The following is a 25,462-nucleotide window of genomic DNA, read 5'->3' as shown; positions in this document are numbered from 1 at the left end:
CAGTGCCACTGGAAGCCATGCATGCCCATGCCATCACACTGCCTCCACCATGTTTTACTGATGACGAGTGTGCTTTGGATCATGATCTGGCTTTTTTATTCTTAAGACTAATGAATGGTTTGCACCTTGTGGTGAACCCTCTGTATTTGCTTTCGTGAAATCTTCTCTTGATTATAGACTGACAATGATATGTCCACGTCTTCTCCAAGAACTTCTCTTCTCTGAAGTGTCCTTCATTTGTCTGGATGTTGTGGATGGGTTTTCTTTACCATAGAGAGTATCCTGCGATCATCCACCACTGTTTTCTTCCATGGGTGTCCATGCCTTTTTATGTTGCAGAGCTCTCACCACTGCGTTCTTTTTTCCTCAGAATGTACCACACTGTTGATCTGGCCACTCCTAATGTTGCGGCTATCTCTCTGATGGATTGGTTTCGTTTTTGAAGCCTTACAATGACCTGTTTCACCTGCATGGACAGCTCCTTTGAACGCATGATGCAGGTTCACAGCAATAGATTTCAAATGCAAATACCACATTTAGAAACAACTCCAGACCTTTTACCTGCTTTATTGATGAAGAAATAACGAAGGAGTAGCCCACACCAGGCCATGAAACAGCTTTTGATTCAATTGTCCAATTACTTTTGGTCCTTTGAAAAAGGGGGAATGGCTACTCTTAAGAGCTGTAATTCCTAAACCCTTCCTCCAAATTGGATGTACCCTCAAATTAAACCTGAGAGTGTGCACTTTCAGCCCATATCCATTATATAACTATAGCTTGAATTTGTTTTTGGTAAAGACCTGAATAATTAACTTAATTTGTGCCTGTGTCTAAATAAATGTGGACATAACTATATATATATATTTTTTTTTTCTATTACAATCTAAGGTCCCTAACTCACATTCATACATACTAGGGTTAAATTACAGGATCCAATTAACCTACAAGCATGTCTTTGGAGTGTGGGAGGAAACCAGAGTACCCAGACGAAACCCACCCAGGCACAGGGAGAACATGCAAACTCCAAACATTTTGAAGAAAAAAAAAAGTTTTTTTTTTTTACTTTCGGCTACAAAAAAATACATAGTAAACTCAAAGTTAGTGATAAATTTAGGCCAAAATGTATTGCTACGTTTTTGGTAAAAAAAAAATCCAAATAAGTGTATATTGAGTGCTTTGTATGAAAGTTATAGCATCTACAAACTATGGTATAGATACTGAAATTTACACCATTTTTTGCTATACAGAGCTGCACTAGTTTAACTGACACTAGTTTATCAAATTAAATTTAGGTCCTTTATTTCACACAAAGAGAGCTTTCTTTAGGTGGCATTTGATCACCTGTGCGCTTTTTATTTTTCACGCTATAAACAAAAATAAAAAGACCAAAACATTTTGAAAAAAACCTTGATATTTTCTAATTTCTGTCGTAAAATATATCCAAAAAACAAAAATTGTCATAAGAATTTAGGCCAAAATGTATTCTGCTACATGTTTTTGGTTAAAAAAAAAAAATCCTAATAAGTGTATATTGATTGCTTTGTGTGAAAATTATAGCATCTACAAACTATGGTATAGATAATGGAATTTACACAGCTTTTACTTTCTGACTGCCTATCATATTTCTTGAGGTGCTAAAATACCAGGACAGTACAAACACCCCCAAATTACCCTTTTTCGGAAAGTAGAAACTCTAAGCTATATGCCGAGAGACATATTGAGTCCATGGAAGATTTATTTTTCCCCATATGTCTTTGGAAAATGACGAAAATTTTTTTTTATACAAACACACAAAAGGTGTCACTGAAATGATATATTACTCACACAAGCCATGGGTATATGTAGAGTTACACAACAAAATACATTCTGCTACTTCTACTGAGTATGGGGATACTACATGTAAAAGACTTTTTGGGAGCCTAGCCACATACAGGAGCCTGAAATCCAATGACCACTTTGAAAGCCTGAAGGTGCGTAACTTCCTCATTACCTATCACAGTTTCGGAGGCCCTGAAATGCCAGGATAACACCAAACCCCCCCAAAATGACCCCTTTTTGGAAAGTAGACACCCTAAGGAATTTTAAAACCTCACAAGGTTTTGAAATATAAAAAAGAAAAAAAAAATGTTTGCTTTCATTTTCCAAAAACTTGTGGCAACAAAAAAGATCTGCAAAATACTCAACATGCTTCTAATCAAATTTCGTGGGGTGTCTACTTTCCAAATATGGATCATTTGGGGGGTTTGGTGCTATCTTGGTATCAGGGCCACCGAAACGGTGATAGGCAGTCAGGAAGAGTAATGAGGAAACAAAGCCCTTTAAAAGTCTGAAGGTGCTTATTGGATTTTGGGGTCCTGTACTTGGCTAGCCTGCCAAAAAGTCTCTCACATGTGGTATTCCCATACTTGGGAGAAGTAGCATAATGTATTTTGGGGAGTAATTCCACATATATCCATGGCATAAATCATCTGACAATTTTGTGTAAAAGAAAATATAATTTTTTTTGGTCATTTTCCAAAAACTTGTGGTAAAAAAAAAAATTCTTCTATTGACTCAATATGCCTTAACAAATAGTTTGGGGGTGTCTTCTGTCCAAAAAGGGGTCATTTTGGTGGGGTGGGGGCATTTTATGCCCAGCATTAAAAGTTTATGCCATGCATCAATCAATCTAACCACCTTAAGACCAAGCCTTTTCTGACTTTTTGTTCACGTGAAAAAAAAAAAATCTGTATTTTTTGCTAGGAAATTAATTTGAACCCCAAAAACATTTTTTTTTTAAAGCAGACACCCTAGTGAATAAAACGGGGGTGCTGCTATTTTTTATGTCATATAGTACTCGTGCAGCGGTTTTTCAAATGCAGAAATATTTTGAAACAAATACACTTTTTTTTTTACTTTTAATGCACAAAAACACAATATATTAACCAATTATTTGGTAACATATTAAAGATGATGGTATGCCAAGTAAATAGATACCAAAGATGACATGCTTTAAAAATGCACATACATTTTTAATATCCATAGGCGGTTTAAAAGCCTTTACAAGAGACGATTTTAAATTTACAGAGGATTTACACAGTCTATTGCTAGAATTACTGTCCTTGGTCTGATGTTCGCGACGACACCTAACATACATGGTGCAACCACTGTTTACATACTGGCAGAGGGTCAAGCTCAGGGGGGGCGCAAGGGTGCTTTTTTCTTTTAATTTGGTTTTTTAAAATTATTTTTACACTGTCTCTTTCATTTTTTTTTTATCACTTATAATGCTAATCACAGGGAATGCAAATATCCCCTATAACTGCTAAGGGCGTTGTCATATATTCTTTTTTGAGAAATCTGGGGTCTATCAGACTCTAGATATCTCCTCTGCCCTTACATTATCTAATCTCATCAAGATCGGTTTGATCAGATGATTTCTCAGTTTACAAATGGTGCTGTTTATATCCTGCAAAACTGAAGTGATGAAATGTTTGTAGCTTCCAATTTCTTAGACTATAGAGATGATTGGCACCATTCCGGTCTCTAATCAGCTGGCAGAAACACTGGCTGCATTTTCAGGTTCCCTGATGGCACATGAATGCCTGAGAAGGCTGTAAAAGGCAGCGGGGGCATCTTCTCCCGCTGCTTGTAAAATCCTGCAGCTAATTAGCCACTAGGATTGCTTTTACATGAAAGCCGATTGCCGGTTGAAAAAAACAATACCAGGATGATGCCTGCAGCTTCAGGCATCATCCTGGTATAACCATTCAAAGTCCAGTGATATACCAGTACGTCTCTGGTCCTTGTCGGGTGTATATGCAATGTTTTTTTTTTTTTGTCTGCAGCCTGTGGGCTGAATGAAAAACAAAGAAGAAATCTCTCCCGCAAAGTGTGTGGTATGCCCACCATTAGAATACACCGCGCTGCATCCACCCACTTCTAATGGTGGGCTTACATGAAATGTGCCAAAAATATTATAAAATATATTTGCAGAAGCATAGGGCCATCCACCCACTGGTCACCCCAGGCCCCCATGCTTCGGCATATATGCTCTTTTTTTTAAATTTTTCTTTAACTGGGGGTGAAAAATCTCATCTAACAGCGATGCCCACTCTGACTTATGTATATTCTGAGAGCAAGTTCCTGTTGCTGCCAGAATAAACAGGTCAGTGCTGCAGCCGAATGAAATTTCCACAAAGAAAACAGCAATGGTTAATAAAACAGTAAAATTTTAACAGTAGAACAGTAACAAAAAAAACTATTTTTGTTTTTTAAAAAATATTTATTCATTTTGTTTTAAATTTTTTTAAACTTTAACTTTTTAAAACAGATTGTAGGCTCTCTCAAAATGCGATAGCCAGTTTCCTGACTAACATCTTTTGAGACCCTGTGTAAATATGTGCCCTGAACTGTGCTGTACCCTATGCTAATACTCCACTAGTGTATGGTAGCAATGGAAGCAGTTCTTTAGGCAGAGACCAGGTTAGCCAGGACAGAACAAAAAAAGTGGGTGCCACATCTTATTCCGTGTTTGCTACAGACACGACATCTTTGGGGTGACCTATGGGTTGGGGCACTGGAGAGGACATCCAGAAAATGCCTCTCATGCAGCCGGCTAACTGCATCTGGATTTGAGGATTGGGCCAAAGCACCTTCTGGATACAAAAGGGCCGTGATGATCTCTTCCTGGAATTTTATTAACCACTTGCCTACCAGGCACTTATACCCCCTTCCTTACCAGGCCAATTTTCAGCTTTCAGCGCTGCCGCACTTTGATTGACAATTGCGCGGTCATGCAACATTGTACCCATATGAAATTTGATCATTTTTTTCTCACAAATAGAGCTTTCTTTTGGTGGTATTTAATCGCCACTGGGCGCTTTACTTTTTGCGCTATAAATTAAAAAAAGTGCAAAAAATTTGAAAAAAAAAAAAAGTTTGTTTCTTTTATAAAATTTTTCAAACAGGTATTTTTTCTCCTTCACTGATTTGCGTTGATGAGGCGGCACTGATGGGCACTGATAGGCGGCACTGATGGGCACTGATAGGCAGCACTAAAGGGCACTGATAGGCAGTACTAATGAGGTGGCACGGATAGGCGGCACTGATATGCAGCACTGATAGGCGGCACTGATAGGTGACACCGATGATGGGTACTGATAGACAGCACTGACTGGCATCACTTCTGGGCACTGACTGGCGGCACTGACTGGCACAACCCCTGGGCACTGACTGGTGGCACTGACTGGCAGCACTGGTGGGTGGCACTGGTGGACAGCACTGGTGGGTGGGCACAGGTGGGTGGCACTGGTGGGCACAGGTGGGTGGCGCTGGTGGGCACAGGTGGGTGGGCACAGGTGGGTGGCACTGCTGGGCACATGTAGGTGGCACTGCTGGGCACAGGTAGGTGGCACTGCAGAGTGGCACAGGTGGGGGCACTGCTGGGCACAGGTGGGGGCACTGCTGGGAATGGGTGGGCGGGGCTAGTGGGCGCACAGCTGATCGGAACTTGCGGGGGTCACTGCTGGGCACCGATCATCAGGGCACTGATCATCAGTGCCCTGATGATCGGTGCCGATCCCCGCTCTGACAACTGCCGGTTCTCGGCAGTACTTTCCTCACGATCTGACAGCGTGAGGAAAGTGCAGCCGAGAACCGGCACTTGCATTTTCCTGTGATCAGCGTGTCATTGGACACCGCTGATCACGTGGTAAAAGGCCGGTGGGATCGGCCTTTCACCACATCTCGTGATCAGCTGTGTCCGTAGGACACAGCGATCACGGAGATCGCCGGGTGCGCGCCCCCTGGGGCGCGCAGGAGAGCGCGTTCTGGGAGGACGTCATATGACGTCCACTCAGAACTGGCCGGCCGCGGTGAAGCCGTCATTCGGCTATGCGCGGTCGGCAAGTGGTTAAAGGATCCACTTCGTCCAGTTGCTTTGTGAATTACAAAAGCATTATATATAGCCAATTGAAATAAATAGACACCTTCTTGTACCAGTGTCGAGCTTTCCGGGAAATTAGGTACAGATTCATCATTTGGTCGTTGAAGTCCACCCCTCCCATGGTAAGGTTATAGTCGTGGACACAGAGGGGTTTCTCAAACACATTTGCAAATTTCCGAATTTTTGTAGAGCCTATAATGATCAGGGTCAGCCAGAGGATGACAGTGTGTTATCACTGAAATGCATGAAGTGCATTATCTCATATCTATGCCTGGTCATGGCAGTAGAGAACACGGGCATATGATGAATCAGGTCTGTGGACCAATACAACCGTAACTCATTCTCTTTTGTAATGCCCATGTTGACGGTTATGGCCAAAAAAGTTTTACATTCAGAAATCTTAATGGGTTACCATGGGAATGGTCTGGCAAGGTTTGAATTTGAGTTTGCGGCAATATATTGTTGACCATATAAATTGCTTTGGCCCACAATTAAATTGTACAAATCGTCTGTGAAAAACTATCTCCATAAAATCAAGGGGAGTAGTTAAATTTGCTGTTTCCACCTGAATTCTGGGTTGGGAAGTGAATGGGGGGGAAGTACAGGTACTGCAGAATCTGTGGGCTACCAATCAGGATTTGCAAGCATGTCCAGAAGGACACTTGGGGCTTTACGGGCCTCTGTGCGAATTCTTGGTGGTTGCTGGACATTACTTGTGCTCGCCACTGCACCAGCTTGTACTGCACTTCACCACGTGATACTGCAGTGCTGGTATAAAAAAGACCAGAATATACTAGGCTGCTGGTCCTTGCCAGTTCATTAAAAAGTAGTGCAGCACTAGTACTGGCACTCTGCTGCATAGGATACAAGTCATGCGTTCCTAGCACTTCAGCTTCATGGGATCAAGCACGCCTGATCCTAACGGGGACCTCTTTTTCATCATCCAAGCTGCCTTCCAGGGTGCCACTACTGTCTACAGGTTCGTATTCTGAGGCTGGTTGTGTCATGGAGTCTTCCCCTTTGCTCTCACCTGACATGCTCAGATTCCTGTAGGCCTCTTCACTAGTGTACCTTTCGTTGGACATTTTGGACTCTAAATTTACAGGTACCTAGTGTGACTCAAGGGAAAAAGAGCACCTGGATGTCAGGGACTTTTCAAATAGCTACAAAAAAATTTACCAGCAAGTGCTAACAGAGATCAGGCCTGATTCTGTGAACACTGCGGTTTTGTGTGCAATGTATTACAGGTGACAGTGATCAGAAATTATACTGACACTACACTTCTTGTTAGGGATGGGGGGAGCGATGGGGCTAAACGCTAATGCTGGAAGTGAATGGGGATGATCCTGCTAACACTGCATTTTTGGGGACACGAATACTAAGGGGGACTGGTACAGTTTTGTTTGTGATCAATACAAACACTATACTAGTAATGACAGTGATCAGCGACCTATAGCGTGACTGCAATAGTGTATGGGCAATCTAACGCTAGCTGACCCTAGCTGAGAGGGTAACATTAGAAGCTCACTGATTAATTTATTTCACCTGCTGTCTGGAAGTTTTCTTTCAAATGACAAACTAAAAATATGACAAAACACATACAGAATACATCTTTCAGGGCTTTAGTTTTTGATACGTACAATGCTTAAAAGCGGAGTTCCAGTCAAAATTAAAAAATAAAATAAAAGTCAGCAGCAACAAAAACTGTAGATGCTGACTTTTAAAAAACAGACAGACAGTCACTTGTCCCTCGATCCCATGGTGTCCTCATACTGGCCATCTTGTGTCCCCGGAGTCAGCATCTTCAGTGGGGGCACCTGACTGACAGCTTGGGGTTTCACATCCGGGTACACACTGAGCATGTGCAAGTAGCGCTGCACTTTGTGAATGATCCCGTAGTCTTTTGGGACTGGTCACGTGTCCCAGAAGACTACGGGGAGAGAACTTCTGCTTCCAATCGCCTAGGTGCCAATCCTTAAAGGGGAGTGGGGGACAAAGCCTTAAAGCGGAACTTCCCCTTTTGGGTGAAGCTCCACTTTGCTGGCAAAGGATTTTCAATTCTCAACAAGAGTCTATCTGCAATTTATGCATACTTAAAGGTTCATTTTATTCAGGCATACACTGGATAATTGCTGCCAAACACTGCACCATCCCAAATGCAAGCTACAGAAGGGGCTACATGTAGAAACATACAGTTTAGAAAGAAAGAAGGCTGCACTGTACAAACTGACTTTTGGAAGTAGCAGTGACCTTCTAGATGGCCCCTGGAAGCCATACCATAGCAAGGAAAACATACATAAAACACAAAGTAAATCTGATGGATCCAGTAGCAAATATTTGTAGATTGTACCAGAAGGATCTTAATTGTTGAATTTACTATGAATTACTATTACATTAATTTACTACATATTTGAAAGGCAATATCGTTTAACAGTAAACATTCTACATACGTTGCGACAAATAAAGCAATTTGAATGGAAACCAGAAACTCACCTCTACAAGCTGTTCTTTCTGTTCTGACAACTTGCAGGTAAATTCTGCTACAGCTTCCAGATTTCCTTCGGCCCCAGCAATTTTCAAGGCCTTTAGGACCATATGATCTGCATGGTATTTTAATAAGTCTGTAGCAAGTGTTGTAGCTGAACTGTGAAGCTGAATGACATTAGAAAAGTGAATTATGGTACAGTGCTAGTATAGCAGAACACACATACACAAGTTTTGTAACATTGCTATTTGTGCTTGCTTGATACTTTACAAGGATGTCCATTAACCGAATCAATGAATGAAGTTAAAAACCTGCCAACTGCTAAAAGTACATTTACAGCTAGCAGGTGGCCAGCTTGGTTTTCGGGCAGACATGGGCGTGCCATCTGCTGACCTGTACTGTGATTGGACAAAGCACAAGTTTGGCCACAGCTGGTCAGCAAGTATAGAGTCAAAATCAATGGCTGCAACCTGCTGCCACTCACAGCACAAAGTTCTCTGGCTGCTTCTTCTCCATGAGTTCTCTCTGAGTTCAGGAAGAAAAAGCAGCTTGATCTGTGCGTAAAAGCAGCACACATTACACTTGTTAGGCACACAGTTAACTTCACTGCCCCTTAATGTAAATCCCTTCACAGACATGGTCATTAGTACAGTATTATAACTGATCACTGTATTCGTGTCCATAGTAAGGTCAGTATCCCTACCAGCCAGGGTGTTAGCGCCAGATTGCCTTCCACACTATCACTACTTATTTCACACAAACCAGATAATACACACTTTTTTTTTTACCAACATCGTTTAGCAGAAAACATTTGGCCTAAACTTATGAAGACATTTTTATTTGATATGTTTTATAAGAAAGTAGAATTTTTTTATGTTTTCAAAAGGTTTAGTATTTTTTTGTTTATATAATAAAAAACCTGCAGTGATTAAATACCACCAAAAGAAAGCTATATTTGTGTGGAAAAAAATGATATAAATTTCACTTGGGTAAAATTTTGCCTGACCGAGCAACTGCAAGTTAAAAGTAGCACAGTAAATAGCAAAAATAGCAAAAAAATGCCCTAGTCATGAAGAAGGAAAAACTTTCTGGAGGTCAAGCAGTTAAGGAGCTTTTCAACTTGGCAACAGGTACAGTTGTGTTCAAAATAATAGCAGTGTGTTGAAAAAAGTGAATAAAGCTCAAAATCCTAATAGCTTTTATTTCCATACACACAAATGCATTGGGAACACTACACATTCTATTACAAATCAAAACATGAAGAAAAATATCAAATTTGTGTTGTTCCTCTAAAAGAAATTGAAAAAAAGTGAATATTAGACTGTTCAAAAAAATAGCAGTGTTTATATTTTTCTTTACAAACTCAAACATTCACTATATAAACTGAAAAATGTTTGAAGATTTTGCTTTCCGTTGAATCACTTAATGAATATTTAGTTGTATAAGCACTGTTTCTGAGAACTGCTGTACATCTGTGTTGCATGGAGTCAACCAACTTCTGGCACCTGTGAACAGGTAATTCCAGCCCAGGATGATTGGACTACATTCCACAGTTCTTCTCTATTTCTTGGTTTTGCCTCAGAAACTGCATTTTTGATGTCACCCCACAAGTTTTCTATTGGATTAAGATCCGGGGATTGGGCTGGCCACTCCATAACGTCAATCTTGTTGGTCTGGAACCAAGATGATGCACATTTACTGGTGTGTTTGGGGTTGTGGTCTTGTTGGAACACCCATTTCAAGGGCATTTCCTCTTCAGCATAAGGCAGCATGACCTCTTCAAGTATTCTGATGTATTCAAACTGATCCATGATCCCTGGTATGCGATAAATAGGCCCAACACCGTAGTATGAGAAACATCCCCATATCATGATGCTTGCGCAACCATGCTTCACTGTCTTCACAGTGTACTGTGGCTTGAATTCAGTGTTTGGGGGTCGTCTGACACACTGTCTCCGGCCACTAGACCCAAAAAGAACAATCTTACTTTCATCAGTCCACAAAATATTGCGCCATTTCTCTTTAGGCCAGTCAATGTGCTCTTTGGCAAATTGTAACCTCTTCAGCACGTCTTTTTCAACAGTGGGACTTTGCGGGGGCTTCTTGCAGATAGCTTGGCTTTACATAGGCGTCTTCTAATTGTAACAGTACTCACAGGTAACTTTAGACCTTCTTTGATCTTCCTGGAGCTGATTGTTGGCTGAGTCCTTGCCATTTTGGCTATTCTTCTATCCATTCGAATGGTAGTTTTTCGCTTTCTTCCACGTCTTTCAGGTTTTGGTTGCCATTTTAAAGTATTTGTGATCATTTTAGCTGAGCAGCCTATCATTTTCTGCACTTCTTTATATGTTTTCCCCTCTCCAATCAACTTTTTAATCAAAGTACGCTGTTCTTCTGAACAATGTCTGGAACGACCCATTTTCCTCAGAATTTCAGAGAGAAATGCACTGTAACCAGCATGTACAACATTTGCTGCCTTCCTTCAATAAGGGCAATAATTGCCACCTGTTTTTCAAAGAATGAATGACCTCACTAATAGAACTCCACACTATTATTTTGAACATGTCCCTTTCAATTAGTGATTCAATTACACAGAATCAGCAGCATGCATGTCATGACTGTTGGGTCTGTTCGATTACTCTACTACACCTGCTAGTAAATTATTTGCCATGTAGAAATATTTCTACCAAAAACAGTGATTGATCAGGTTAGTGATGTCTGACTGCTATTATTTTGAACACAACTGTATATATAGCCAAATTAGGTTAATTTAAAAATCCAGCTAAAACATTCTTCAGTACTTGGTAAATTGGGAAGGAATTAGAACTTCTTATCTGGTGTGGCTTTCCTCCCTGGTGAATTTGAACCTGCAATCTACATTATAGGTCATGTAATATGCTGTGGACCAGTTGCCTTAAGTCAGGGATAGGCAACCTTAAAGAGGTGGAGATCTACCTGAACAGCATGGGAGAAGTCAAAGATCATCGGGCACAGTGTTGCCTCCTCACACCTGATTTAAACCTCTAATTGCCATACTACCATGTCACAATCGCGTGCATTGCATGGTAATCATGGGTTTAAATCAGGTGAGGAGGAGGCAACATAGCGCCTCCTCACCACCTGTCAAACGCACTGGGATTGCTTTTCAGAGGAGCAGCAGTTGCGTACTGTACCTGCGAATGAGCCCTTAGTTGTAATCAGCAGTGGCACCCTAAGGGCTTGTTCACATGTAAAGTTAGGGGTGGTAAAACCATGTGGTTGAATCATGGTTTTACCACCCCCCAATCCCTACCCCCTTTAGTTGCTGAGGCAGCAGCCAAAAGGTGTACACATGACACAGCAGGAATTACACCCCGTTGCTTTTGATGGGTGCTACCGCCTGTCAACTGAAAGCTATTCAAGTAGATGGGCCACTCTGCAAGTACCCTTCAACTGCATGCTTCTGCGGGGTCCAAGGGCTTAAAGCAGGTGGTGAGAAAGCAAAACACCACTGCCTGTTTAACCCCTTGCTTGCTGTACTGCACAAGGTTGCAGGGCAACTGCAGAGCAGCCTCATTCAGTTGAATGGGTCATACTTTGCTGGTGCTACACCCACCAACCATGACAGGGCGTAGAAGAAGCACTACAGAGGAGACAACTTATGCGGCTCTTGCTCCCTACTACAGCTCCAACTTTACAAGTAGTTCCTCTGCAATGCATTCTGTTTGATGCTCTGGGATGGCGTGTCAGCAAGCCCTGACTAAGATCTACCAGTCACCTGGCCAAGATCTACTAGCAGATCAAGATCTACTGGTTGCTGACCCATGCCTTAAGTTAAAGGGTCATTTGCGCATCCTAGGAGTCCTCCAAACTGCAACCTCAACACACGCACATGCGCACACACACACAAAATTTAAATAAAGGCCTAGAACACCCACTGCCCCATTATCTGTCAGGGATGGTTGGTGGGGCTTTAATACACCATTGAGTGGACTTGCTTAGCTGTCCAAAGAACCCATTTATAAACTTACTAAAAAAAAAAAAAAAAAAAAAAAAAAAAAAGACTAAAAATAGTGGTTCACCTGAAGAAGCAACTCCGCATTCTTCAGCAAGCCTAATATTGTCGTGGACGTGCCAGATTTGTTCTACTTCTGGGTTAAAGGTAAATTCAAATTTTTGCAACCAATTTAAACGCCTGACAGCTTTATCTTGCTGTATATGCTCCCACCACTTTACCCGGTAATCGGATGCAGCAGGATTTCATTGGTACACATCTTCAATTGGACCACGGACAGATTTAGAATCAGTCAAAATTCTAATCCAGGGCGTGTCCTAGCAATGGCACTGTGAGGACGAATGGCAGATGAGCTCTAGGGGATACTACCTTGCAGTTGACTGCTGACTATACCAGCTGCAGAACTTCATGCTGAAGACTGGGAAACACTCCGGGCAACCTCCCTGTGCACCCACTGCGAACCTCACTAGATATTTCCAGTTTACCAGTCCTACATCTCAGCAAATCCAAGATAGCACTGACCCGCAGACAGGCGGCTAGCACCAACAGCTCTACAACTACCGCTCATACCTGGAGTTAGAGGACTCTCAGCTCCCTGTATCCTCTGCTCTGATGTGCCTCCAGAAGTCACGGGCTCTAATACTGCAAGGGACATATTGAACCCATCAAGTAATGAGCTTAGGGAGATGCTAGCTGTCTTCTGCTCTAACCCGGATTCCCTTGCACTGAGAATTGAGGGCACCTTTAAAAACGGGAACTGAGGGAAACAACAAGTCCTGCAGGTGGACACCAGAGTTTATATATTGGAGAATACCCAGGTCACAGTTGAGACAAGGCTAGCTGCTCTGGAACAGACAAAAGCCACCCACGCTCAATCGCTAATCCAGCTTTGCCTCAAAGTTGATGGTAAGAACCGCAGCCACCGGAATAATGTCCTCATATTTGGAGATCCCAGAGGCGACCAGGGGAACGGACCTCAGGGACATGGTTCAAGTGATTCTAAACACGCTAGTGGATAGGGATATATGCACCCCTGTGGAGCTCGACAAAGTCAACAGAGTGGCCGGCTCCGGGGATCCCGAGAACCTGCAAAAAACCTGCATGATGTTCTATGTCACAATCACTTTTTTGTACGTAAAGAAGAGGTCCTTCACATGGCCTGGACTAAGAAATCCACTATATTCGATAGAGCTACCAATGCTTTCTATCCTGACCTGTCGAGCCTTAATCTTTCTTTGTGGAGACAACTTCGTCCTCTCCTGCAAATCATCCATGCAGCTAATGCTACATACAGCTGGGGTCATCCATTTCACCTTCAGGTTAAGAAGGAAGGCAGACTGTTTCTTCTCCACTTGCCAGATCAGCTACCTACAATTATTTTCTTTCCAGGATGTCGCTGCTGTAGAAGTACCCATCTGGTTGTCCCCTCTATTGGAACCAGCCCCAACTGACCAGAGGGCACCAAGACCACAGCGCCAAAGGAACAACCGCTCTCAACCCTGGAACCGACAAGCAATGAGGCCTGAATTTCATTCTGCGCCTCTTTGGCCATCATCCTCCATTCCTACTTGATTCTAATTCTGGAACTTTAAGTACCATTGAGTGACCTATCTATACCTGTTCAACGTCTCCCCTTTGAGAGGGCCTGCACAACCCCTGGATTTCTAGTTGGCACCCAAAAGGGGCACACTGCTTTATTCTGACTCCCTTCCTCCTACAGCCCCTGACTATTATGCAACTTGTAGGTGAGCCGGCTCCTGTTCTGACTTGCCAGGGGTGGTCTCCTTGCCTTATTTACCAAGTGGCTTCTTGTCCCCTAACCTTATGTACATCTAATGTGTTATCCTTTCTACATGTGGGATAGGCCCCTGAGGCCCAGCTGGAGCAGTGGATGGTTCTGCCACTTCACAGAATCAACAGTGACTTACCAGTAGGGTCTTACATCTTACGAACCCCACCCTTCTGGTCACTACAATTTAAGTCATCTAAGAGCAGGAGGGACACTTGAACTACTGGCCACTTAAATTAGAGTGGTGGCGGGAGGCTAAAGGGAATGCTCTGAGCTGTGATTTTTGTTTGGGCCTCCCCCCAGGTTGAGTTGCCTGTCCTTGGCTGAGGGTTTGCCAGGTATTTGTTAAAATTTGACTGTAGCTGTTATAATCTACCAACCCGTTTTCCCATAATGTGGAATCAGGCTGATTAACGTTACCATACCTCCTGCTGCTGTTAAGTGGGGCAGACAGCCTGGAATGGCAGTGACTCAATGTTCTGGGAGGACACTGTATATTAATTGTTAAACAAAATTATCTTGGTTGGCATGGCCAGGACACTACTTTGAACAGGTGGACGTTTGAACCATCTAGTCCTGTAGGACGCTGGGACAGGACAAGCTTGCCTAATGTTATATTGTATGGTCTTTTATTCTTATAGTAACATGGTTAGTGTTCTCTGCCCACCTCCGCGGGTTCCATTGCTATTGTAAACATTTTTTCCCACATATAGGTCGTTCTACCTGGCTTTTCATGGGTGGAGTTTGTTTTCAATCAATAGAGTTAACTACAAATTCTTTGAGGTTATCTTTGTGACCTCTCCAGTTCCTGTCTTTCCCTTTCTTCTCTTGTTTCCACTTCTTCACTTTTTGTCCTCCTTTTCTTCCCCCCTCCCTTTTTTTTCCTCCCTGGGTTTGGTGCAGGTATTTGAGTGACTGTGCTTTCTTCCCAACATGCCTTCTCCGGGACCTGTGGGTTGCAGATTACCTCCCCTACCACTAAGTTGGCTTCCTGGAATGTAAGAGGCCAAAATATCCCTGAGAAGACATCCAGAGTTTTGGGAGACTTATGGAGGATGTGGGCACAAGAAGCCTACATACCAGAGACATTTCAGGAGGCACGGTTCACCTTAACTTACATAATTTGCAATATCTTCATGCATACCATAGCACCTCTCCAGACTCAAAGTCTAAGGGAGTGAGTATACTGATCTCCTGCATGGCTAAATGGCTATACCATGGGCACATGGCAAGTCGCTTCCTATTATATGCCCCTAACTCAGATCAAGTTTATTCTTGGAAGGATGCCTGTCTGAGCGATCCACATTTGGGAAGGGTATTCTCCTAGTAGGTGGAGATTTTAATGTGGAACCAGATCCCTTGCTGGATTATCTCTCTTACTTGTCTATGCCGATTTAAACAGGGCCTAAATACTGGACAAATGGTGCTTATTCCACTCCAAGGAAAGATTACTAATACTTTTCTGTGGCACACAGATCATACGCCAGAATTGACTATTTCCTCATTCGTCACTCAGACCTGCCTAGGGTGCAAGCAACCTTAATTGCGACACTCACTTTTTCCAATCACTCTCCGGTTTTCATGGATATTGTGCTTGGGGCGAACGCGCCTAAAATATGGCAGTGGAAATTAAAAGAAACCCTGCTACAGGACGCCACAACAAAATCTGTAGTGGAAACAGAGCTCAGGGCTTTCTTTCAAACTCATGCTGCCACCTAAATGCCGCTGTTGGGAGTCTGGGAGACACGCAAATACGTTATCTGAGGAGTACGTTTAGAGACTCTACATAAGAAAATCCCTAGTCGCCTCCACCCTCCCTGACCTCCGGATCGCAAGGGATAGACTCTTTGAATTGCTCCTTCATAAAACTAAGATACACTTGGCCAAAGTCCGGAACACATTTGATGAATGGGTCAACAAGCCTGGCAGGCTCCTGACAAACGCATTGAAGGAATTATGAGCTTGCTCTTATGTTCAAAGTATCTCCTCAGATAGAGGGGGTCTGGTACATACTACAGCCGAAACAGCGAAGCGTTTTCGTGGTTACTACAAAGATCTTTACAATTCCTCCCCTCCAACACATCAGGATGCCTTGCTGGAGCACAGGGCCCGGATAACCCAATTTTTGCGGGAGGCAGGGCTTCCTTGCCTGTCAGAGGATGAAAGTATCTCTAGGCGAACCAATTACAGTTGGGGAATGGAAAATGGCCCTATCAGCCACCAAACCCCACAAGGCCCCTGGCCCGGATGGGTTATCTCTCACTTAATATAAGGAATTTTCGCACTTCCGCACAAAACAGTTCACAGGTGGCTTTAACTCGATCTTAGAAGGGGACTCCAGACCAGTTGACACCCTTCGGGCGAACATTATGGTAATCCCCCAGGAAGCTGCATCACGGCGTATCTATTGGCATATTGATACACCGTGACGCAGCTTGCGGTCCACTGTGACGTACTTCCGGTACGGGCGCCATCTTGGCACACCCAGAAGAGTCCTACCCCATGCAGTACACCCAGGCATGAGGTTTTTAATTTTGTTTGATGCTGTGAAATTGATGTATACCGAGTGGGCATTTTTTATTCAAGAGTCTGATTTATCCACTAAAATACTGAACTATGAAGGTTCTTTTCTTTCACTTACCATGATTTATGGTGAGTGATATGCAGAGCTGGTGTTTCTATCCTGGGAGGTCTGGAGTTCAGATCACTTACCTGAGAGGGGAACCACAGGAGGAATAAGGAGGATACCAGATACTGCTGACGAAGGATCTAGGATTGATCCTGGAGGCTTAGTGGCCCATTTGGGTTGCAGAGTGGAGGTGAGGGGGCATTTTAGCCATGGAGGATAAGTGGGCTGACACCAACACAGAAACCATCACTTTTATCACTTTGCATGAAATTATTGTTGTTTGAAGCACTAAATTGGAGGATTTATGAACTTTACAATTCTGAGATATATATATATAAATAACTTTTGATATTTTATATCTGGATCAGTTTGGACACGTTTGCACTGGTCACTTTAAGTGTGGTTTATGTATATATTTGTTTGAGGGGTTGTTATATATTTATATTATATATCACACATATTTCAACTTTATTGCTGGGTTGAATATATGTGTATATTTGATATATATACAGTTTGGTCACTTTTTTTTGCACTTGCCACTTTAAGTATGGTTTATTTATGAATTTGTTTGAGGGGTTTATAATATATTGATTGTTATAATAGGCACAGTTTCTGATAATTTATCAGGACCTTAGGTCACATAGGTTTGGAACACGTATATCGGAGCACATTGTTGCACTATATTTATATAGTATTTTGCATCATCTATATGGTATTAGGTTGGTATATTTAGTGCTGTAATATATAATTAATTTACACATATATGGTATCGCTGAGATAGTCAAGAGCTGGAGAATTTATTTTGGGTTGTTTGGTGGTAGGTTATGGTAGTAACAAGAAACGCACAGCTAAATAAAATATATTTTTTTTACTATTTTGGGCCAGTTTTCCTTAGATAAAAAAAAAAATCAGGAGATATCCATTACCATTTACCACCACATGAAAGCCCAATTTGTCTTGAAAAAAAACAAGGTATAATTCACCTGGATGTACAAAGTAGTTGTGATGCTATGTACAGTTTTACAAACACATGTTAACGTTGCAAAATTGTGCTTAAGCATTTAGATTTGTTTTACCCTTAGGCATGAAGGGGTTAAACAACTCAGAAGTGAATTCGGGAGATTTTTATTGGCAAGCAAGTCACATAAGCTTAATTATAACTTCTTGACATGATCTAAGTCTCTAGGGGGCACTGGCCTACTGGATGTCTATAAATACTATAGAGTGTCACACTTGGTTCGTATCCTGAGCTGGTGCTCTCCAGGAATGGGGAAAGAGTGGGTACGCTTTGAACAGTCTCTCAGATTGCCTCCTGGGAGGCCTCCCATGGCTCGCCGGGGAAGTACCATGTCACTTTTATGCCCACCCAACTATAGGAGCTAACCCTGCGCTCCTACGGAATGTCAAAAGCTCAATTTTGATGGTGGCATCTCCTTCCAGCTTGACACCAGTCATCATTCATTCTAAAATTATACCCAGCATACAGTACAGCTCTTTCCTTTCCCCTCTGAAGTGCAACATATTCAGAGTGCAACATTTCCAGGCGGGAGGACATTGGCACTCCCTAACTGAAATTCAAGCCATGTTTGAACCTCCTCTCCCACAGTGGAAGGTGTTACAACTGCATCACTTCTTAACCCATCACTGGGGAAGGGTAATTTCTCCCTGAAACGTTACAAACGCTCCCTCCTGCATCATCTGTTAAACGCGGCACAGGCATTCATCCCACTTTACTGGAAAGTAACCACACCACCCTCCATCAAGATTTGGTTCGCCAAGGTCAACAAAGTCCTACTAATGGAGGAGCTATATGCAATGCACCATAGGGATGAACGGGTCCATAAGACGTGGTTTTACTGGATGGAATTTACCTTCATGGCTGAAAACAGGGATATCCTGGGCTCCCAAGTGTGAAGCACATGCTGTTCCCATGAGTCTCTGACTATAAGGCCAGTCTCACTCGAGCAGCGCACTCATCCCTCTCCTTTTTTTCTCCTTCCTGTTCTTTATTCTTCCTTCCCCTCCCCTTCTCTCTCTTTTTCTCTCCTCTCCCATGAGTAGGACTCTTTTCTTTCATTCTGTCTTAGTTTTTTTCTGTCTGTATGAAAACGTTACTACTGTACAGGATTGCCTTTGGGCGAAGGGAGCTAAACCCTCAGCAATGACTTACACTTTTCTATCCTTTAACAAACACTACCTCTTATTACTACTTATATTATTGCTTTTCATCTTATATTTTAATGCCCTGGAATCATTATGACAAACTCTTGTACAGTACAAAAGAAATACAAAAGTATCTGTGTCACCTTTGGCATCCAATTTGTTTTAAAATGTATCAATGCATATGCAGTACCCACTAGTCAACACAGCCACACTACAACCATGGTTCTCTACCATTCCACAAACATATGCTATTTTTAAAACCCTAAACAGTATATAAATGCAATTCCAAAATACTTTTATACATTTTATTTGGCGATGACAAATTATCATAGCAGTCAAACATTCTTATACTGACAACCCTATTCAAAGCATTTAAAGACTTTAAATTCAAAGGTTCACCTCAAACCAATATTATTCTTATGAAAAACACCACAAATATAATACTTTAGAGGCTTTGCAACTAGGTTTGTATACAGTCAGGTCCATAAATATTGGGACATCGACACAATTCTAACATTTTTGGCTCTATACCTCACCACAATGGATTTGAAATGAACACGATGTGCTTTAACTGCAGACTGGCAGCTTTAATTTGAGGGTATTTACATCCAAATCAGGTGAACGGTGTAGGCATTACAACAGTTTGCATATGTGCCTCCCACTTGTTAAGGGACCAAAAGTAATGGGACAATTGGCTTCTCAGCTGTTCCATGGCCAGGTGTGTGTTATTCCCTCATTATCCCAATTACAATGAGCAGATAAAAGGTTCAGAGTTCATTTCAAGTGTGCTATTTCCATTTGGAATCTGTTGCTGTCAACTCTCAAGATGAGATCCAAAAGAGCTGTCACTATCAGTGAAGCATGCCATCATTAGGCTGAAAAAACAAAACAAACCGTTCAGAGAGATAGCAAAAACATTAGGGGTGGCCAAAACAACTGTTTGGAACATTCTTAAAAAGAAGGAATGCACCGGTGAGCTCAGCAACACCAAAAGACCCGGAAGACCATGGAAAACACCTGTGGTGGATGACTGAAGAATTCTTTCCCTGGTGAAGAAAACACCCTTCACAACAGTTGGCCAGACCAAGAACACTCTCCAGGAGGTAGGTGTATGTGTGTCAAAGTCAACAATCAAGAGAAGACTTCACCAGAGTGAATACAGAGGGTTCACCACAAGATGTAAACCATTGGTGAGCCACAAAAACAGGAAGGCCAGATTAGAGTTTTCCAAACGACATCTAAAAAAGCCTTCACAGTTCTGGAACAACATCCTATGGACAGATGAGACCAAGATCAACTTGTATCAGAGTGATGGGAAGAGAAGAGTATGGAGAATGAAAGGAACTGCTCATGATCCTAAGCATACCACCTCATCAGTGAAGCATGGTGGTGGTAGTGTCATGGCGTGGGCACGTATGGGTGCCAATGGAACTGGTTCTCTTGTATTTTTTGATGACGTGACTGACAAAAGCAGCAGGATGAATTCTGAAGTGTTTCGGGCAATATTATCTGCTCATATTCAGCCAAATGCTTCAGAACTCATTGGACGCCGCTTCACAGTGCAGATGGACAATGACCCAAAGCATACTGCAAAAGCAACCAAAGAGTTTTTTTTAAGGGAAAGAAGTGGAACGTTATGCAATGGCCAAATCAATCACCTGACCTGAATCCGATTGAGCATGCATAACACTTGCTAAAGACAAAACTGAAGGGAAAATGCCCCAAGAACAAGCAGGAACTGAAGACAGTTGCAGTACAGGCCTGGCAGAGCATCACCAGGGATGAAACCCAGCGTCTGGTGAGGTCTATGCGTTCCAGACTTCAGGCTGTAATTGACTGCAAAGGATTTGCAACAAAGTATTAAAAAGTGAAAGTTTGATTTATGATTATTATTCTGTCCCATTACTTTTGGTCCCTTAACAAGTGGGAGGCACATATGCAAACTGTTGTAATTCCTACACCGTTCACCTGATTTGGATGTAAATACCCTAAAATTAAAGCTGACAGTCTGCAGTTAAAGCACATCTTGTTTGTTTCATTTCAAATCCATTGTGGTGCATAGAGCAAAAAAGGTTAGAATTGTGTCGATGTCCCAATATTTATGGACCCGACTAAGTACTCTGTACAAATTACACAAGCCACAGAGAAACAGACTGATAACTTACATTGTCAGGTTTTGGAATCACATCTTTTCCTTTCTCATTTCTGCCTTTATATCCAAACAAAGCTGCGCAACAATTGTTTCATGCAGAGGAAATAATTTAATCAAGGAACAATTCCTAGCCTAATACAAAAGAATCAACTGTATGTGTGCTCTGTATTGAGACTGGAGAGATCTCTTTCCTGAGTACATTACACTATATTTATCTCCCGGGCAGCACATCTAATGAGCGGCATTTGTTTCCAGTTTAGATTTGGCAAAAGAAAACATGTCACAAAGGCAAAACAAAATCTATTCTAGGCGTGCAGCTCTTGCATGCAACAACACAGATACAATACCACCTAAACAATTTGTATTTGCCACTTCCTTTTCCATAATTTTATTTAAATTACTTAAGTGACGCCATTTTCTACCTACTCTGTAGAATCTAAATGATTCCAAATTTTGAAGCTAAACTTCCTTGTGACGCAGAAAAAAAAAAAAATGATTTTCATGCTTTTCACTAACCCTAGCTGCAGACAAACTCCCTGACCATTACGTTTTCTAACAAACACATGCAACATATATTTCTTGTCCAGCAGTGTGACTTTATAGTATGTTATGGTGTGCTGCAATGCATTTGTGTGGGAGATGTACGGGATTAATGTGTTTAGGAACCACTTACAATGAATGGTACCGTAATGTGTTAACATATAGGATAGGTGTTGAGTAATGTGTTCCTGCAACACAACACACTGGAGAGGCGTGAATAGGTCTGTAAACAGCTTTCTCAACATTTTAGAAACCAAACACTGCAAGCCCATACACTCACTCAGAAGCTTGCCCTATTTTACAGTTTCAGTAAACCCTCCATATTATAAAAGGTTGTGTTTCTGAATAGTAAAATAACTAGTTCATTTTTAAGTCAACCTTATAAAAGGTGGCTGCAGGTCTATAAAGGAAGCATTAGGCACCTCCAAGTACTTTCCAGCTTACATCATCCCAAATGTGCCCTGGGATCCCCTTAACTCTACACAATGCTGTGCAATTACTGACTAAACAAAGATCAGGACAATAATAGCAATATAATAATAATAATAATAATAATATAGCAAGGTGATCCCATGAATTTTACTGCAACTATTCTTTATGGGTGGCTTTTTTACCATCTGAAGATCTGTGCTAGTTTGCAAATCGTAAAATCATTACTGTAAAACTCATCTGAAAGTACTTACTCTGGCAAAACACCTGTGTTTTTGTACTACAAATCAGTGGTCTCATTCTGTATACGTAGAGCAGGGTTTCTTAAGAGTCCTATGTAGTGTTCCTATGTGAAACTCTCCCTGTATATATGGACCAGCAGATAGACCAAGCCTTGCTGCTCTCACAAACGACTGGGATAGTCCAAATATGACTATAAAAACAAAAAAGGAGAGCAGACTGGCCTAGCGCCTTATCCCAAAGGAAAATGTATTAAAATATAATTAAAAACTCACAAATAATATGTGAAATCTCATAAGGGATAGCAACCGCTTGATTCAGTATACCATAAAACCCAAAGGACCCTAAAGGCCTGAGAGGTGCTGTCTAAAGACCAAGGCAAGGCCAACACTTTGAGGGTAACCCCCTTCCTCAGAGCCAAGAGAACAAGATCCTTCCATCACATTATATCCCCTGGTGTCCTTAACATAACCAAAAACACCTCCCTCACAGCAGGGGGCGGAGTCAATATTTCAACATAATTGCAAAGACAACTGTAAAAACATCATCATACATATCATTACAAATTGGATAATAGAGCATAAAAGGTATACGTATCATTACCACTGATGCTGTATCACTAAAGAACATGTATGTATATGTACAAAAATACTAACATCCAACCATACTATACAAAGCAGGCTCGTGCTGATGTCCCCAGGGCAATATTTTAAGGCTTGAGATACAGCATTGCTGGATTGACATTAGCAGGAACCTTCCTAGCATGGGCTCTCCCAGAGACATTTTTTGCATGGGGTAGACATACATTACTTCACTCTTTGGATGTCCTGATAAAAGGTCCAGCCTGGCCTAATTGGAACTCAGTGTATAAAAATGGTTGCACTTCCTAAAATTTGTACTTAATATTTATGTTCAATCCCTTGAATTAAAGCTGAGAGTCTGCACTTCAAATTCATTTGGATTGTTTTTTTTTAATTTATATTCTGGTGGCATACAGAGCCAAAAGTAAGAAAATTGTGCCTGTGTTCAAATATATATGGACCGAACTGTATCATAAGCAAAAGGTTCTCCAGACATTTTCAAGTACTGGCAGCTATTTGTTGAACTTTGGGAGCATTTCAGACTCTATTAGTTTGAGTTCTAGCCAGAAGTTGTATTTATGCTTCCTGCATTTTATATGAGTGTAAAACAATAATATAGATTATTGAGATTTATATTGATTGTACAATATGAGGCACCAGTTAATGCCACGCTGCAATACATGTTACTACATACTTATGTCTTCTGCTTTATTGGCGAATTGTACAAAGTACATTTTGTATGCACAAAAGCTGTTGAGATTAAAGAGCTGCTGTCCAAGAACCTGGGGAGGTTAAATATTAATAAACAGTGAAGGATCCAATTGCATGTCACTGGGAGACCGGATGTCTGTTCTATATTTGGCATTGTGACTGATTTCCAGTTGACCTTGAAGTGTTATACAACACCTTGCTGTATCTCCGCTTACCTGAAAGTTATTGCCAGCAGACTACGCTCACTTGTTGAAGCCTCAAAACTTTGAGCTAATAGCCTATTTTGCAGAATGAATATTTTAAAAATGCACATGCAAGGGTATTTACATAGATGAAATGACTAAACACAGAACTGTAAAATGCAGGCATGTACAAAGCCATTAAAGCTTTAACTACACGTGAAACTCAAGACTCTGCTCTACTGGCCATTTAGAGACAAAATTACATTTCTTACTTTTCAACATAAATATCTTAAGGTACAGCTGCAACCTTTTGATACAGTCTTTATGATTGCTTTCCTTCTAACATTTTCAAATTCCATTTTTACCAGGAAAAAGATTCCAGGAGCAACCATAACCAATTCACTGGAACAAAACGCAGCAGCAGGTTCTCATCCCAGGCCTGACAGAGTCCACATATGAAGGTCCCTTCTCTTACAACCACTGTCTAACACTGTTATTTGTTCTATAAAGCAGAATTAACCCTACTGATTTAACAGTTTCCCAAAACCGTTACATTCAAGACATGCCATGAATGACAGCGGTCCCAGTCGCATGTGGTCTCAAATTAATGGTCAAGCCATCAAATGGCTGGTGTCATAACTGATCACCTGATCATAACTGATTAAGCACCATGACAACTGCAAATCAAACAGAACCTAAGATGGCAGGTTACTTGGCTGCAAAGAGGAGGGTTTGGTTCTGCACTAAGGTCCCGTTCACATTAGAATGCTGTGTGGCAAGCCCTGCATTCTGTGCCGGTTTCCTGCGCTGCATTCAAATCGCACTGCCCTTGTGATCTGCAGCGGGTGTCAGTGCAAAGTTAATGACACCTGAAATGCAGGTTGCAAATGCAGTGCATTTGCCCCCACTGGATCACATGGCATAAAAGTACCATGCGATCTGGTTGCAGTGCATTTCAAAAAGTAGTGTATGAACTACTACTGGTGTGGTGCGGTACGATTTCAGCCCTTTCAAAATGCATAGGTTCAAATTTTACAACACAACTGCATGTGATTTACAGAGGAACACACTGTACATCCTTGTGCGATTCTCAGTATGAATTGGCCCTAGCACTATGAATAATTAGTCTGGCACCTCAGCTCTGTCCCTTTAGTTCAGAGGTAATTACTTGAAGGACATCCATGCTACATTTGTGTCTATGGTGTTCAGGTCAGCATCATTTCTGCAGTGCCAGCTGTTTTTGATCCCCACCACTACGAAGGTCCTATTTCTCCAAGATCAATGAACAACGTTGATTCAAAAAACTGCAGCAACAAAAGAAACCAAGACAAGGCAAATACTTTTCCAGGGGATTGTGTTAGCATGGTGTGTACTTCTTGCCAAATGTTTTAGGGGTAATAGACCCAAAATTCAGGACAGCTCAAAATATAAAGCTACACCACAATAAAAATGTAAGGTGTATCTATAGCCATAAAACTTGTTTTAGATAACCAGTCAGGATTTACTGCCATCAGAGGCACTATTAGAGAGATCCCTTTACTTCCCATCTAATAAAAAGGTTGTCCCTAGGGCAGGAAGTGAGGGTAAATATCAACAGAGAAGCTTTGAAAAGCAGTAAAATACGACAGGGGTTCTAACCTT

General features: G+C 41.7%; 1 protein-coding gene across 2 annotated transcripts in view; it reads right to left on the bottom strand.

The window, feature by feature from the left end:
* The window catches only part of CTNNAL1 (catenin alpha like 1), a 337,361-nt gene that overhangs the window by 89,765 nt on the left and 222,134 nt on the right, over positions 1–25,462 (bottom strand). For both annotated transcript variants that reach the window (XM_089687544.1, XM_089687545.1), the window contains exon 9: positions 8,420–8,578. In XM_089687544.1, coding sequence (XP_089543670.1) covers positions 8,420–8,578 — 159 coding nt within the window. The remainder of the gene's footprint in view (positions 1–8,419; positions 8,579–25,462) is intronic.

This window comes from Staurois parvus, unplaced genomic scaffold (assembly GCF_062004578.1).
Source record: "Staurois parvus isolate SC_StPar_1 unplaced genomic scaffold, SC_StPar_1.0 ptg000429l, whole genome shotgun sequence".
NCBI classification, from domain to species: domain Eukaryota; kingdom Metazoa; phylum Chordata; class Amphibia; order Anura; family Ranidae; genus Staurois; species Staurois parvus.
Note: the sequence above shows the minus strand (reverse complement) of the source record. Positions and strands in the feature narration are given on the sequence as shown.